Source organism: Ranitomeya imitator, chromosome 1 (assembly GCF_032444005.1).
Source record: "Ranitomeya imitator isolate aRanImi1 chromosome 1, aRanImi1.pri, whole genome shotgun sequence".
NCBI lineage: Eukaryota > Metazoa > Chordata > Amphibia > Anura > Dendrobatidae > Ranitomeya > Ranitomeya imitator.
In genome coordinates, this window is record NC_091282.1 from 604,345,443 (window position 1) to 604,363,297 (window position 17,855).

At 52.0% G+C, this 17,855-nt stretch overlaps 1 protein-coding gene across 2 annotated transcripts in view; it reads left to right on the forward strand.

Moving 5' to 3' along the window:
* Positions 1-2,476, forward strand: part of THBS3 (thrombospondin 3) — a 127,190-nt gene extending 124,714 nt beyond the window's left edge. For both annotated transcript variants that reach the window (XM_069768862.1, XM_069768873.1), the window contains one exon: positions 2,187-2,476. In XM_069768862.1, the coding sequence (XP_069624963.1) occupies positions 2,187-2,245 (59 nt within the window). In that variant the 3' untranslated portion in view covers positions 2,246-2,476. The remainder of the gene's footprint in view (positions 1-2,186) is intronic.
* Positions 2,477-17,855: the final 15,379 nt, after the last annotated feature.

Consider the following 17,855-nt stretch of genomic DNA (forward strand, 5'->3'; position numbering starts at 1 on the left):
CTTTCATCAGAAAAAAGTACTTGGGACCACTTAGCAACAGTCCAGTGCTGCTTCTCTGTAGCCCAGGTCAGGCGCTTCTGCCGCTGTTTATGGTTCAAAAGTGGCTTTACCTGGGGAATGCGGCACCTGTAGCCCATTTCCTGCACACGCCTGTGCACGGTGGCTCTGGATGTTTCCACACCAGACTCAGTCCACTGCTTCCTCAGGTTCCCCAAGGTCTGGAATCGGTCCTTCTCCACAATCTTCCTCAGGGTCCAGTCTCCTCTTCTCGTTGTACAGCGTTTTCTGCCACATTGTTTCCTTCCAACAGACTTACCATTGAGGTGCCTTGATACAGCACTCTGGGAACAGCCTATTTGTTGAGAAATTTCTTTCTGGGTCTTACCCTCTTGCTTGAGGGTGTCAATGATGGCCTTCTTGACATCTGTCAGGTCGCTAGTCTTACCCATGATGGGGGTTTTGAGTAATGAACCAGGCAGGGAGTTTATATAAGCCTCAGGTATCTTTTGCATGTGTTTAGAGTTAATTAGTTGAATCAGAAGATTAGGGTAATAGGTCGTTTAGAGAACCTTTTCTTGATATGCTAATTTATTGAGACAGGTTTTTTGGGTTATCAGGAGTTGTATGCCAAAATCATCAGTATTAAAACAATAAAAGACCTGACAAATTTCAGTTGGTGGATAATGAATCTATAATATATGAAAGTTTAATTGTAATCATTACATTATGGTAAATAATGAAATTTAACACTATATGCTAATTTTTTGAGAAGGACCTGTATATTCTTCCTTCGACCTTAATAACTATGTAACTATGTAACTATGGATGCGTCTCTCTGATGGACGGTGAGTGGGATGCGTCTCTGATGGACGGTGAGTGGGATGCGTCTCACTGATGGACGGTGAGTGTGATGCGTCTCTGATGGACGGTGAGTGGGATGCGTCTCTGGATGGTGAGTGGGATGCGTCTCTCTGATGGACGGTGAGTGGGATGCGTCTCTCTGATAGACGGTGAGTGGGATGCGTCTGATGGATGGTGAGTGGGATGCGTCTCTCTGATGGATGGTGAGTGGGATGCGTCTCTCTGATGGACGGTGAGTGGGATGCGTCTCTGATGGACGGTGAGTGGGATGCGTCTCTCTGATGGATGGTGAGTGGGATGCGTCTCTCTGATGGACGGTGAGTGGGATGCGTCTCTCTGATGGACGGTGAGTGGGATGCGTTGCTCTGATGGACGGTGAGTGGGATGCGTCTCTCTGATGGACGGTGAGTGGAATGCGTCACTCTGATGGATGGTGAGTGGTGATGCGTCGCTCTGATGGATGGTGAGTGGTGATGCGTTGCTCTGATGGATGGTGGGCGCAAGGGTGTGTCTCTCTGATGGACGGTGAGTGGGGTGCGTCTCTCTGAATGATGAGTGAGGCGTGAGTGGTGATGCGTCGCTCTGATGGACAACGAGTGGTGTGCGTCTTTCTGATGGACAGTGGGCGCAAGGGTGCTTCTCTGATGGACGGCGAGTGGTTATGCATCGCTCTGATGGACGGTGGGCGTGAGGATGCGTTTCCGATGGACGGTGGGTGGTAATGCATCTCTCTGATGGACTGTGGGCGCGGAGGTGAGTTGCTCTGCCGGACAGTGGGCATGGGGGTGCGTCGCTCTGATGGACAGTGGACGCGGGGTGCGTCGCTCTGATGGACAGTGGGCACGGGGATGCTTCGCTCTGATGGACAGTGGGCACGGGGATGCTTCGCTCTGATGGACAGTGGGTGCAGGGGTGCGTCGCTCTTATGGACAGTGGGCACGGGGATGCTTCGCTCTGATGGACAGTGGGCGCGGGTGTGCGTCGCTCTGATGGACAGTGGGCACGGGGATGCTTCACTCTGATGGACAGTGGACGCGGGGTGCGTCGCTCTGATGGACAGTGGGCACGGGGATGCTTCGCTCTGATGGACAGTGGGCACGGGGATGCTTCGCTCTGATGGACAGGGGGTGCGTCGCTCTGATGGACAGTGGGCGCGGGGGTGCGTCGCTCTGATGGACAGTGGGCACGGGGATGCTTCGCTCTGATGGACAGTGGGCGCGGGGGTGCGTCGCTCTGATGGACAGTGGGCACAGAGGTGCGTTGCTCTGCCGGATGATGTGCGGGGCGCTTCAGGCCGGACCACGCTCACGTCTCTTCTCTCGCAGACACCATCCCCGAGGACTTTGAGCCATACAGACGGATCGTGTTGGATGGACGGGAATGAGCCCCCCCGCTCTGTGGTCACCGCCGCGCCCCGGGGTCCGTACATTCCATGTGTGGAGAGTCGACATTGTGTAGAGGACACCCATCTTTGTGTATGAAGTCGCTGCTGTGAGCGTGATGTGGAGGCCAGACATGTGGACATGAGACTGGAGCTGCTCCGTCAGCAAGAGGGCGAGACACCCGTGTAACGTCCGTGTGACGCCCCACACCCACCATAAAGTCTGGAGGATAACGGCCGTCTGCTGTGTGCTTCATATACAGGACCCACAGAGTATATAAGCTGTGGTAGAAAGGTGTCAGGATCCGCAGAGCATCGCAGCTGTGGTAGAAAGGTGTCAGGCCCCGCAGAGCATCGCAGGTGTGGTAGAAAGGTGTCGGGACCCGCAGAGCATCGCAGCTGTGGTAGAAGGGTGTCAGGACTCACAGAGCATCGCAGCTGTGATAGAAGGGTTTCAGGACTCGCAGAGCATCGCAGCTGTGGTAGAAGGGTGTCAGGACCCACAGAGCATCGCAGCCGTGGTAGAAGAGTGTCAGGACTCACAGAGCATCGCAGCTGTGATAGAAGGGTTTCAGGACTCGCAGAGCATCGCAGCTGTGGTAGAAGGGTGTCAGGACCCACAGAGCATCGCAGCCGTGGTAGAAGAGTGTCAGGACTCACAGAGCATCGCAGCTGTGGTAGAAGGGTGTCAGGACCCACAGAGCATCGCAGCCGTGGTAGAAGAGTGTCAGGACTCACAGAGCATCGCAGCTGTGGTAGAAGGATGTCAGGACCCGCAAAGCATCGCAGCCATGGTAGAAGGGTGTCAGGATCCGCAGAGCATCGCAGCTGTGGTAGAAGGGTGTCAGGACCTGCAGAGCATCGCAGCCGTGGTAGAAAGGTGTCAGGAAACGCAGAGCATCGCGGCTTTGTTTGGGGAGAGTCTCTGCTGACCCCTCTGACTATAATGGAGGTGAGGTCTTCAGTCCTGGACCTTGGCAGATGGTGGCCAGCTCTGATGATTCATGTGGACAGTATGTGGGTGTTGCTGACCCGGATGAAGAGGTATCGTAATGTTCTGTAGTTTGATGGGGCGGTGCTCTGTAGTGTGATGATCTGCAGTGTCGCGTGGCGATGCTGTGCAGTGTGATGGGGCGATTCTCTGCAGTGTGATGCTCTGCAGTAAGATGGGCGATGTCCGAGGTGATGCTTTGCAGTGTGTCATTAGGCGATGCTCTGCAGTGATGGTAGAAGGGTGTCAGGACCTGAAGGGTGTCACGGGGTATGCTCTGCAGTGTGATGCTCTGCAGTAAGATGCGTGATGTCCAAGGTGCTGCTCTGCAGTGTTTCACTAGGCGATGCTCTGCAGTGTCACGGGGCAATGCTCTGCGGTGTCACTGGGCAATGCTCTGCGGTGTGTCAAGGGGCAATGCTCTGCTATCTGATCTTTGGGATTTGCAGGTCAGGAAGTCAGGACCATTGAGGTTGCACCGATTAGCCCATTTTTGCAGGTACACAGGACTCTTGCAGAGGAATGTGGGGTGCAGGGGAGATGCAGTGTATGGCCGATGCGGTGGGTCGTAACCAGTCTTGGCCTGGGCCTCTGTTACTTTTGGCTAGTTGCCCATCTTACTCCAGATGATGGGAGTATTCATGCTGATACTACGCACAGTAGAGATCTGCCACAGTTTAACCACCGACATCCAAAGACGAGACGTCCAGCAACGCAGGAGGCCGGGACGAGTGCAATATTGGAAGAAAGACCACAACACTGCACACCTTCCCGATCCTTCTGCATTCCTAGAGCCCACACTATATACCCGGATTATATGTAACACGCACAGCTCTGCTCCATCACCCTGGACTATATGTAACACGCATAGCTCTGCTACATCGCACCCGGATTATATGTAACACGCACAGCACTGCTACATCACACCCGGATTATATGTAACACGCACAGCTCTGCTACATCACACTGGATTACATGTAACACGCACAGCTCTGCTACATCACCCTGGATTGTATGTAACCCGCTTAGCTCTGCTACATCACACTGGATTACATGTAACACGCACAGCTCTGCCTTGTGTTACCTGGATTATATGTGACACACACACCACTGCTACATCACACTGGATTATATGTGACACACACACCACTGCTACTACATCACACTGGATTATATGTGACACACACAACACTGCTACATCACACTGGATTATATGTAACACGCACAGCACTGCTACATCACACCCGGATTATATGTAACACGCACAGCTCTGCTACATCACACTGGATTACATGTAACGCGCACAGCTCTGCTACATCACCCTGGATTGTATGTAACCCGCTTAGCTCTGCTACATCACACTGGATTACATGTAACACGCACAGCTCTGCCTTGTGTTACCTGGATTATATGTGACACACACACCACTGCTACATCACACTGGATTATATGTGACACACACACCACTGCTACTACATCACACTGGATTATATGTGACACACACACCACTGCTACATCACACTGGATTATATGTAACACGCACAGCTCTGCCTTGTGTTACATGGATTATATGTGACACACACACCACTGCTACATCACACTGGATTATATGTAACACACACACCACTGCTACATCGCACTGGATTATATGTAACACACACGCCACTGCTACATCGCACTGGATTATATGTAACACGCACAGCTCTGCCTTGTGTTACATGGATTATATGTGACACACACACCACTGCTACATCACACTGGATTATATATAACACACACACCACTGCTACATCACACTGGATTATATGTAACACACACACACCACTGCTACATCACACTGGATTATATGTAACACGCACAGCTCTGCCTTGTGTTACATGGATTATATGTGACACACACACCACTGCTACATCACACTGGATTATATGTAACACACACGCCACTGCTACATCGCACTGGATTATATGTAACACGCACAGCTCTGCCTTGTGTTACATGGATTATATGTGACACACACACCACTGCTACATCACACTGGATTATATGTAACACACACACCACTGCTACATCACACTGGATTATATGTAACACACACACACCACTGCTGCATCACACTGGATTATATGTTACACGCACAGCTCTGCCTTGTGTTACATGGATTATATGTGACACACACTACTGCTACATCACGCCCGTACTAAATGTAACACGCACAGCTCTGATATGTTACATCCGGATTATATGTAACACGCACAGCACTGCTACGTCGTAACCCGATTATTACATAATGGTCACCCCAGGGTGCAGCGACCTCTGTCACACTTGCTGACCTGGTGGGCACACTCTACTCCCTGGTTCGCCCGCTCTACGCTTGGGTGGGCCCTTTCTACTCCCGGGTGAGTCCCCTCAGGCCCGCTCTACTCTCGGATGAGTCCACTCTATTCCCGGGTGGGTCCGGCCTATTCCTAAGTGGGCCTGCTCTATGCTCGCTGTGGGTTGTCGCCCTCCTTGTGGATTCTGATGTTTGAATTTCGGGTCCTCTTTGAATATTGAGTCTGGAAGAGGCGCCACACACTACCATGGCAACCAGTGCCTGGCAACGGCCCCAGAATGTGGCCAACAAAGTCCCAGTAACTGAGCTGTCACCGCATGTCAGGAGAAAATCCCTCCTGAGCAGTGGAGTGCAGCCCCCCAGTATCTATCCCGCGTCCTGCACTGGTACACTGCAACAGCACCTCCGCCCATGTGAGCATTTGTGGTTAGCACAGGGTGGCACCTGGGCTGCGGAGCTTAGGGTCCATTTGGCCCATTAGACAATACCAATATTATTACTGACCCGTGAGGGCTCGGGGCCTGCAAGAAACTTTTACTGGGGCCACAAACTTCAGATAACATCCCTGCCCCACCTAAGTGGTGAGGACGAATTCTGGGACACGCACTCTGCAGGGTAACCTCAGCACCAAGGGCCCTGCAGGAAGGTCAGAAGGGGACGTCACCAGTAGTGAGAAGGTCTATTGCCCCATGACCTGGGATGATGGACTTATAGAAAGGACACTTGGGCTCGGGCTGGGGAATGAGAGGGTGATGGTGAGACACATGGACACGGGAAATGAGGGTGTTATAGTGAGGACACGTGGACTCCGGCTAAGGGCTGATGGGTTATAGTGAAGAACACGTTGGCTCAGACCCGGGATGATGGACTTACTGTGAAACATGTGGGTGGGCTTGGAGCCGGGATGATAGGCTTATAGTGAGGACATGTGGGCTCAGACCCGGGATGATTGATTTATAGTAAGAACAGGTGTCCTCAGACCTGGGGATGATGGGCTTATAGGGGGGACACTTGTGTTCAGCCCCACAATGATTTGTTTATAGTGAGGACACATGGGCTAAGACCCAGGATGATGGAGTTATAGTAAAGACACGTGGCCTCAGACCCGGGATGTTGGGCTTACAGTGAAGACACATGGGCTCAGACCCGGGATGTTGGGTTTATAGTGAGGACACATGGGTTCAGATTTGAGATGATAGGCTTATAGTAAGGACACGTGGGCTCAGACCCGGGATGTTGGGCTTACAGTGAGGACACGTGGGCTCAGACCTGGGATGTTGGGCTTACAGTGAGGACACGTGGGCTCAGACCCGGGATTTTGGGCTTAGAGTGAGGACATGTAGGCTCAGATTCGGGATGATGGGTTTACAGTGAGGACACGTGGGCTCAGACCTGGGATGATGGGTTTATAGTGAGGACACATGGGTTCAGATTCAAGATAATGGGATTATAGTAAGGACACGTGGTCTCAGACTCAGGATGATGGGCTTATAGTGAGGACATATGGACTCAGAACCAGGCAATGGGGGTCTATTATAAGGCCACCACTTTCATACATTGCGAAGCGATTGGTGCTTCCCCCAGCCCTCAGACCCCATGAAGTGATCATTGCCCCCTTTGGTCCATGGTCCTATCCTCTTTGCCCTCAGGTACTGAAACGCATTGGATGGACCCTGACCTGGGGAGGCTGTTGATTGAGGGTCTTACCTCATGGTCTGCGCTGCATCCTCTGTGCTGGGGATTTGTGAGAGGAGATGATTTCTTTGGCCAGGGCACAATGTGGCTCCATGTGAGGTGGGCCCGCCCCTCTGCCCACAATGGAGAGCTTCAATCCTCCAGATCCATTCATGCGAAAAGACCCTCCCCAGCCAAAGAGGGTGCATCAACTGGAAGGAGGAGACCCCCAAGTAACCCTACAACTTCAGCCACTCACTGTAGATCCCTGAACAGCTGCAGGATAATAACTCCCATCAGACTCCTGTACTGGCTGTATATCTGCACATCGTTATTGTCAGGGAGGCAGCAAAAGAGTGGTTAATGTTCAGTGGTCAGTGCTTGATAACTCCAGTACATCCCCACATATAACCCAGTGTGCCCCAGTACACCCCCCCACATACAGTCGAGTTTACAACTCCACATATAACCCAGTATGCCCACCCAGTGCGCCCCTCCAGTACACCCCCAAAATATAACCCAGTGTGCCTCCCCAGTACACCCTCCACATATAACCCAGTGTGCCCCCCAGTATTTCCCCCACATATAACCCAGTGTACATCCCCACATATAACCCAGTGTACCCCCAGTACACCCACACATATAACCCAGTGTACCCCCAGTATTTCCCCCACATATAACCCAGTGTACATCCCCACATATAACCCAGTGTACCCCCAGTACACCCCCACATATAACCCAATGTACCCCAGTACACTCTCCACATACTGCCCAGTATGCCCCCGTAAACCCCCACATATGGTCCACTGTACCCCCATTACACCTTCACATATAGCCTAGTATGCCCCCAGTACACCTTCACATATAGCCCAGTATGTCCCAGTGCACCCCCAAATACAGTCCAGTTTGCCGCCAGTATAGCCCACTGTGACCCCCAGTACAGACCCACATAGAGCCCACTATGACCCCAATAGTACACACCCACATACGGCCCAATGTGTGTCCCCAGTACACCCCACATACTGCCCCGTGTGACCCCAGTACACCCCCACATTCATCCGAGTGTGCCCCCTGTACACCTCTAAGAACAGCCCAATATGCCCTCCAGAATACCCCTATATAAGTCCCAGGGTTCCCCCCCAGTACACCTCCACATATGGCCCAGTGTGCCCCCAGTAACCCCCACATGCGGCCCAGTGTGCCTACCATTACACCTCCCTATACGACCAATGTGCCTTCAGTACCACACATACGGCTCAGTGTGCCCCCCAGTACACCCCTACATACGGACCAGTGTGCCCCCCAGTACAGCCCCACATACGGCCCAGTGTGCCACCCAGGACACCTCCACATACGGCGCAGTGTACCCCCAGTACACCCTCACATACCACCCCGGGTGCTCCTCAGTACAACTCCACATAAGGCCCAGGGTGCCCCCCAATACACCCCCACATATGGCCCAGTGTAACCCAAGTGCAACACCCGAAAAAGGGCCCAGTGTGCCCCACATACAGCCCAGCGTGGCCCCCGATATATCCCAACATATGGCCCAGTATGCCCTCCAGTACACCCCCACATACAGCCCAGTGAGGCCCCAGTAACCCCACATACGGCCTAGTGTGCCCCCAGTACATCTCCACATACGGCGCAGTGTGCCCCTTGTACAACCCCACATACAATACACCCCCTACATACGGCCTAATGTGAACCCAGTACAACAACCCACAAAGGGCCCAGTGTGCCCCCTGGTGCACCCCCACATATAGTCCAGTGTACCCCCCAGTACACCCCCACATTTGGCCGTGTGCCCCCCCAGTAAAACCCCAAACTACAGGACAGTGTGTCCCCACAGTACATCACCACATACAGCCAAGTGTTGCCACAGTCCACCCCACATATGTCCCAGTGCAGCCCCACATGCGGCCGGGTGTGCCCCCAGTACACCCCCACATACGGCCAAGTGTGCCCCCAGTACACTTCAACATAACCCCCAGTACACCTCCAGATAAGACAATGTGCCACCCAGTACAACCCAACATACAGCCCAGTGTGTCCCCAGTACACCTCCACATACGGCCCAGTGTGCCCCTATTACACCCCCATATATGGTCCAGTATGCCTCCCATTACACCCCAACATACAGCCCAGTGTGCCCTGAGTACCCTTACATACGGCCCAGTGTGTCCCCCCAGTACACCCCACATGTAACCCAGTGTGCCCCCCAGGACACCACCACATACTGCCCAGTATGCTCCCAGTACACCTCCACATATAACCCAATGTACCTCCAGTACACTCCCCACTTATTGCCCAGTTTGCCCCCCCAGTACACCCCCACGTACTGCCCAGTATGCCCCCTGTAAACCCCCACATGTGGCCTAGTTTACCCCCAGTACACCTTCACATATAGCCCAGTATGTCCCAGTGCACCCCCAAATACAGTCCAGTTTGCTGCCAGTATAGCCCACTGTGACCCCAGTACAGACCCACATAGAGCCCACTATGACCCCAATAGTACACACCCACATACGGCCCAGTGTGTGTCCCCAGTACACCCAACATACTGCCCCGTGTGACCCTAGTACACCCCCACATTCATCCCAGTGTGCCCCCTGTACACCTCTAAAAACAGCCCAATATGCCCTCCAGAATACCCCTATATAAGTCCCAGGGTTCCCCCCAGTACACCTCCACATATGGCCCAGTGTGCCCCCAGTAACCCCCACATGCGGCCCAGTGTGCCCACCATTACACCTCCCTATACGACCAATGTGCCTCCAGTACACCACACATACGGCCCAGTGTGCCCCCCAAGTACACCCCTACATACAAACTAGTGTGCCCCCAGTACAGCCCACATACGGCCCAGTGTGCCCCCCCAGTATACCCCTACATACGGACCAGTGTGCCACCCAGGACACCACATACGGCGCAGTGTACCACGGTACACCCTCACATACCACCCCGGGTGCTCCTCAGTACAACTCCACATAAGGCCCAGGGTGCCCCCCAATACACCCCCACATACGGCCCAGTGTAACCCAAGTACAACACCCGAAAAAGGGCCCAGTGTGCCCCACATACAGCCCAGCGTGGCCCCCGATATATCCCCACATATGGCCCAGTATGCCCTCCAGTACACCCCCACATACAGCCCAGTGAGGCCCCAGTAACCCCACATACGGCCGAGTGTGCCCCCAGTACATCACATACGACGCAGTGTGCCCCTTGTACAACCCCACATACAATACACATACGGCCTAATGTGAACCCAGTGCAACAACCCACAAAGGGTCCAGTGTGCCCCCTGGTGCACCCCCACATATAGTCCAGTGTACCCCCCAGTACACCCCCACATATGGCCGTGTGCCCCCCCAGTAAAATCCCAAACTACAGGACAGTGTGAGCCCACAGTACATCCCCACAAACAGCCAAGTGTTGCCCCAGTTCACCCCACATATGTCCCAGAGTGCCCCCTGTACACTCCACAAACAGCCCACAGTGCAGCCCCACATGCGGCCGGGTGTGCCCCCAGTACACCCCCACATATGGCCAAGTGTGCCCCCAGTACACTTCAACATAACCCCCAGTACACCTCCAGATAAGACAGTGTGCCACCCAGTACATCCAAACATACAGCCCAGTGTGTCCCCAGTACACCTCCACATACGGCCCAGTGTGCCCCTATTACACCCCCACATATGGTCCAGTATGCCTCCCATTAAACCCCAACATACGGTCCAGTGTACCCCATTACACCCCACATATGGCCCACTGTGCCAGCAAGTACACTCCCACATACAGCCCAGTGTGCCCCCAGTACACCCCCACATATGGCCAATTGTGCCCCCAGTAACCCCATATATGGCCTCGTGTGCTCCCCAATACTCCTCCACATAAGGCGCAATGTGCCCCTTATACACCCCCACATACGGCCCAGTGTGCCCCAGTACAACCCCCACATACTGCCCAGAGTGACCTCAGTACACCTCCAAAGACCCAGTGTGCCCCCAGTACAACACCACACATACGGCCCAGTGTGCCCCACGTATGGCCAAGTGTGCCCTCCAGTACACCCCCACATATGGCCCAATGTGCTCCCCAGTACAAATCCACATACAGCCTAGTGTGCCCCCTATTACACCCTCATATATGACCCAGTATGACCCCCAGTACACTTCCACATATGGCCCAGTGTGCCCCAGTACACCTCCACATACAGCCCAGTCTGCCCCTCACATATGGCCCAGTATGCCTCCCATTACACCCCTCATATAGCCCATTGTGCCACCCCATACAACCCCACATATGGCCCAGTCTGCCCCCTATTACACCCCCACATACAGTGCCTTGCGAAAGTATTCAGCTTCCTGGAACTTTTCAACCTTTTTCCACATATCATGCTTCAAACATAAAGATACCAAATGTAAATTTTTGGTGAAGAATCAACAAGTGGAACACAATTGTGAAGTTGAATGAAATTTATTAGTTAATTTAAATTTTCGTGGAAATTCAAAAACTGAAAAGTGGGGCGTACAATGTTATTCCGCACCTTTTCCTTAATACTTTGTTGCTCCACCTTTTGCTGCGATTACAGCTGCAAGTCGCTTGGGGTAGGTTTCTATCAGTTTTGTACATTGAGAGACTGAAATTCTTGCCCATTCTTCCTTGGCAAACAGCTCGAGCTCAGTGAAGTTTGATGGAGATCGTTTGTGCACAGCAGTTTTCAGCTCTTTCCACAGATTCTCAATTGGATTGAGGTCTGGACATTGACTTGGCCTTTCTAACACCTGGATATGTTTATTTGTGAACCATTCCATTGTAGATTTTGCTTTATGTTTGGGATCATTGTCTTGTTGGAAGACAAATCTCCGTCCCAGTCTCATGTCTTTTGCAGACAACAGGTTTTCTTCAAGAATGGTCCTGTATTTGGCTCCATCCATCTTCCCATCAATTTTAACCATCTTCCCTGTCCCTGCTGAAGAAAAGCAGGCCCAAACCATGATGCTGCCACCACCATGTTTGACAGTGGGGATGGTGTGTCCAGGGTGATGAGCTGTGTTGCCTTTACGCCAAACATATCGTTTGGCATTGTTGCCAAAAAGTTCGATTTTGGTTTCATCTGACCAGAGCACCTTCTCCCACATGTTTGATGTGTCTCCCAGGTGGCTTGTTGCAAACTTTAAGCAACACTTTTTATGGATATGTTTGAGAATTGGCTTTCTTCTTGCCACTCTTCCATAAAGGCCAGATTTGTGCAGTGCACGACTGATTGTTGTCCTATGGACAGACTGTCCCACCTCAGCTGTAGATCTCTGCAGTTCATCCAGAGTGATCATGGGCCTCTTGGCTGCATCTCTGATCAGTCTTCTCCTTGTTTGAGATGAAAGTTTAGAGGGACGGCCGGGTCTTGGTAGATTTGCTGTGGTATGGTACTCCTTCCATTTCAATATGATCGCTTGCACAGTGCTCCTTGAGATGTTTAAAGTTTTGTAAATCATTTTGTATCCAAATCCGACATTAAACTTCTCCACATCAGTATCACGGACCTGCCTGTTGTGTTCCTTGGTCTTCTCTCTGTGCTTCAAACAGAACCCTGAGACTATCACAGAGCAGGTGCATTTATACGGAGACTTGATTACACACACGTGGATTATATTTATCATCATTAGGCATTTAGGACAACATTGGATCATTCAGAGATCCACAATGAACTTCTGGAGCGAGTTTGCTGCACTGAAAGTAAAGGGGCTGAATAATATTGCACGCCTCACTTTTCAGTTTTTGAATTTCCAAAAAAATTTAAATTAACCAATAAATTCCGTTCAACTTCACAATTGTGTTCCACTTGTTGTTGGTTCTTCACCAAAAATTTACATTTGGTATCTTTATGTTTGAAGTATGATATGTGGTAAAAGTTACAGGGAGCCGAATACTTTCACAAGGCACTGTATGACCCAGTATGCCTCGCATTGCACTCCACAAATGGCCCAGTGTGCCAGCCAATACACTTCCACATACAGCCCAGTATGTGCCCCAGTATACGACCACATACAGCCCAGTGTGTCCCCCAGTACACCCCCACATACAGCCTATTGTACAGCCACATATAGCCCAGTGGTCCCCATGTGCCAGTAGAACTCCGCTAAATACCCAGTATGCCCTCCAGTAAACCCCACATACCTCCCAGTGTGCCACCCAGCACACCTTACATACAACCCAGTGTGCACGAAGTACACCCCCACATACAGCGCAGTGTGCCCCCCCCAGTATAACCCAAAATACAATCTAATATGCCCCCATATATGGCCCTGTGTGCCCCCTAGCAAACCTGCACATACAGCCCAGTCTGCCCTCCAGAACACCCCCACATACGGCCTAGTGTGCCCCCCCAGCACAACTCAACATAAGGCTCAGGGTGCTCCCAATACACCCCCACATACGGCCCAGTATGACCCCAGTACGACCCCCCACATTTCCCATGGTGCTCTCCAGTACGACCTCCCACATATGGTCCAGTGTGCCCCCCCAGTACAACCCAACCTACAGCCCAGTGTGTCACCCATGTACAGCCCAGTTTGCCCCCAGTACACCCCCACATATGGCCCGGTGTGCCCCCAGTACAACCCAACCTACAGCCCACAGTAACCCCACATATGGCCCAGTGTGCCCTCAGTGCACCCAACTGTAACGATAATGTAAAAATGTCAATGTGAGATTAGTTTTCGAAGGTACCATGGCACAGACACACGCTACAGATTCGATGCCCCTTCTTTTGTCTGCCTGTAGCACAGTGGAATTCAAGCCACTTGTTTCCCCCTCTCCCCCAGGAATGTCTTTGTTTGCCCTGTGAAGCAAAAACGTAAAGAGTAGAAAAGAGGAGTGCATTTCCTAACTCAGCCCACTGAGTGATGTCATGACAAGAGGACTTCTCTTCACCCTGTTGAGTTGTGTGAGTCTTTTGTCTGTGGTCTAGCTGCTGTTCAGATGTATGGGGCATCTAGATATATGGCTGTCCTTCTCCACAGCACACGGCCAGCCATGAAATAAGATGACATAACTAAATGTAAGTGTTCTTTTCAACGTTAATCCCATTTTATTTGTAATTGTATTGTACATATGATTTGTCTTCTTTATAAGATCTTTTTTAGTTTGTAAACACTGCCTACTTTTTTTGGAGTAAAATATAAAAATTACAAGCTTGTATCTCCGTGCTCTATAACGAACTGTCACGTCCTCTGAGGTGAATTACGCTACTCATTTGGGTTGGCTCCGGACCCATTAACCATTAATAGAATCGAATCTGGTGGCAGCATACTTTGTTCAGTGCGTTTGGGAGGCTTTGTAGCAACGGCTGCATGTATAATTATTGTTACCGCCTGAGTGAGAGTAGTCATATCGCCCTTGCTGCAGCATGCTCAATAGCCAGTACATAGCAGGCAGCCTTTCTGGCGACAAATTACCCTAGGTGCAGTGCCCTGACTGACCCGAGGGTATGGGTGCGCCAGAGAGCTGCAAGTTCCAAACCGGAACTGGGAAGTGGGATATAGATAAATCCCCTTCAGAAGGAACCAGGGGCAACCAAACAACCCCAGTTCGTTACAAATTGGTGTGAGTGGTGGGGATGATAACGGTATCTTCCCCGTAAACTGTGACAGATTGGTGGGATCCCTGACATATCCGGTGGGATTCGTAACATATTGGTGGCAGCGGTGGGACAATAAAGCATTAGTGATCGGGTTTGAGCAATCCTCTCACTAAAAACTTGCACAGTTCTTGAGAGGACTTTGCGCCAAAATGTTTTGGAAAACAGGCTCCGTGTTTACTAGTCCTGAGACAATTGTGTGTACTTGCGATTACCCCCTCCCTTTCTCTTTGTTTTTCTATCCTATCTTTTATTTGGAAATGTTGGCCGCAAAAAGAGAAGGCTGGTATAAGCAGCATGACAAGGACACTCTTATTGCCCTTTGCGGGGTGATGCAGATTGACACCACAGGCAAAAACAAAAGCCAAATGGTCGCGGCCAGGTCCGGACTGGCAATCTGGCAACTCTGGCAAATGCCAGAAGGGCCTGTCTGGTCATGGGCTGCTTGTCTGCTACATTGTTAACAGAATCGGTGTTCTCCAGACACCCATAATGTTAAGAGTTGTGACAGAGAACAAAGTGGCTGGCTCTGTCACTAACCTCAGCAGCCACGGGTATCATTAGAAGTATTTGTCTTGAAGTAAATCTTGCTTTCCTCCTTCCAGGGTAATATTAGTAATATATCCCATCTGGTTCTTGGGGATGGGGGCGGCATGGGCCTGTGTGATTTCAAATGCCAGAGCTGAATTTTAGACCCAGTCCGTACCTGGTCTCGGCTCTGGTGCAACGGGAAATCGCTCAGAGCCCAGCGGATGCAGAAGCCGGCCGAAGCGAAAATGGTGCTGCAGCAGAAGTCCAGCCACTGAATGCAGGCCCTACTAGCAACCAGAGCGGATTGGACCTGACTCCCCTCCCTGATCGAATGCTGATGATAGAGATGGGAAATTGCATATTACCTGACAATGCTTTGCTTAACCGATTAATGATGTACCTGATAACCATTTTTCTGAAAATCCCAAAGGTAATACGGTTAATGCGGATGGTGAAAATGTGCATGTGTTACCTGCTAACCATTTGTGTCCCAAGGATGATGTGTTCACAGGTGCAGGAGTGCTCAGCCACGTCACTCTGCGGGGTGGGATGGCTGAGATACTCCTAACAGGAGCAAGCGATGGTGCTGAGGGAAATGGGGAGATGCATTGCAACCGTGAGGAAGGTGATGCCGTGCATCTGACCAGTGCTACAGAGGAAGGTAACTGCCCCATAAGTAGCACTGCTCCTGGAATGTTGGGGGTGGATGCGGAGGTAGTACCCATAGCAGCTCCGGCTGATGGGTCTGTGGAAATCCCCGGGGGGACAGCCGACGTAGCTGCTGTCACCCGCAGTCAGAGTGCCCAGAACACAGATGACGTTCTGCCTTCTGGACCCTCCTCATTCACAGGCGCGACTGAACCAGAGATGGACCCAGAGCAGGTCCCAGAGGGTTTCCTTGGGGAAGGGACCCTGACGTCGCTTCTGGCTGCCCCTAGCCAGGAGTTCCAGGCCACTCTGCACTCAGATGCGAGCCTGGAGGATTTAAGACACCTCGCCGAGACGCCCACCTCCTTGAGAGGGTGTTCTTGGAATGAGGGAGGTTGTACCCGGAGACAGCACCCGGAAAATCGCAAAAGGAGTGGTTGAGGGAAAGACAGTCGTACCGAGCAAATTCAGGGGTGAGTTTGCGGATTGCCCATGGGATCCCACTCGCTGGACGCTTGGGGATCAGCAAAACTAAGGCCCGGTTGTCTCAACACTTCTATTGGCCCAAGATGGGGACAGATGTGACAAGCTACTGCCTGTCAAAGAGTGGGGAAGGCAGGGCCTGCTCTTAAGGCTCCCCTGATTCCTTTGCCAGTGATAGAGGAACCTTTCCAGAGGATCGCGGTGGATATTGTGGGCCCGTTGGCCGTCTCCAGCAGCTCTGGAAAGCAATACGTCCTCACTACAGTAGACTACGCTATCCGGTACCCGGGGGCTGCAGCGTGCCCAACAGCCAGTACATAGCAGGCAGCCTTTCTGGCGACTAATTACCCTAGGTGCAGTGCCCTGACTGACCTGAGGGTAAAGGGGTTGTGCCAGAGAGCTGCAAATTCCAAACCGGAACTGGGAAGTGGGATATAGATAAATCCCCTTCAGAAGGAACCAGGGGCAAACGAACAACCCTGGTTCTTAACAAATTGGTGTGAGTGGTGGGTATGATAAAAGTATTTTCCCCGTGAACTGTGACAGATTGGCGGGATCCCAGTGGGATTCGTGATACACACCCACATACAGCCCTGTGCTCCCTTCAGAACACTCCCACATATGGCCCAGTATGCCCTCCAGTACACCCCCACATAGTCCCGTGTGCCCCCAGTACACTTCCACATACAGCTCAGTGTGCCCCCATGTACACCCCATATACGGTCCAGTGTTACCCTCCATTACACCTCTACATACAGCCCAGTGTGCCCCCCATTATACCCCCATATATGGCCCAGTGTGCCCCCAGTACACATCCACATACAACCCAGTGTGCCCACCAGTACACTTCCGCAAACTGCCAAGAGTGCGCCACATACAGCCCACTGTGAACCCCATTACAATGCCACATATGGCCCAGTGTGCCCCCCACCCCACATACAGCTCAGAATACCCGAGTACACCTCCCACATACGGCCCAGTGTAGCCTCCAGTACACATTCACATACGGTCCAGTGTGCCCCCAGTACACCCCCATATATAGCCCAGTGTTCCCCATTACACCCCCACATACAGCCAAATGTGACCCTCCGGTACACCCACATACGTACCAGTGTGCCCCCAGTGCACCTCCACATACGTACCAGTGTGCCCCCAGTGCACCTCCACATACGTACCAGTATGCCCCCAGTGCACCTCCACAGACAACCCAGTGTGCCCCATTACACCCCAACATATGGCCCAGTGTGATCCCCAGTACAAACTCGCATAGATACAGCCCAGTGTGCCCCCATAACAACCTATCATACAG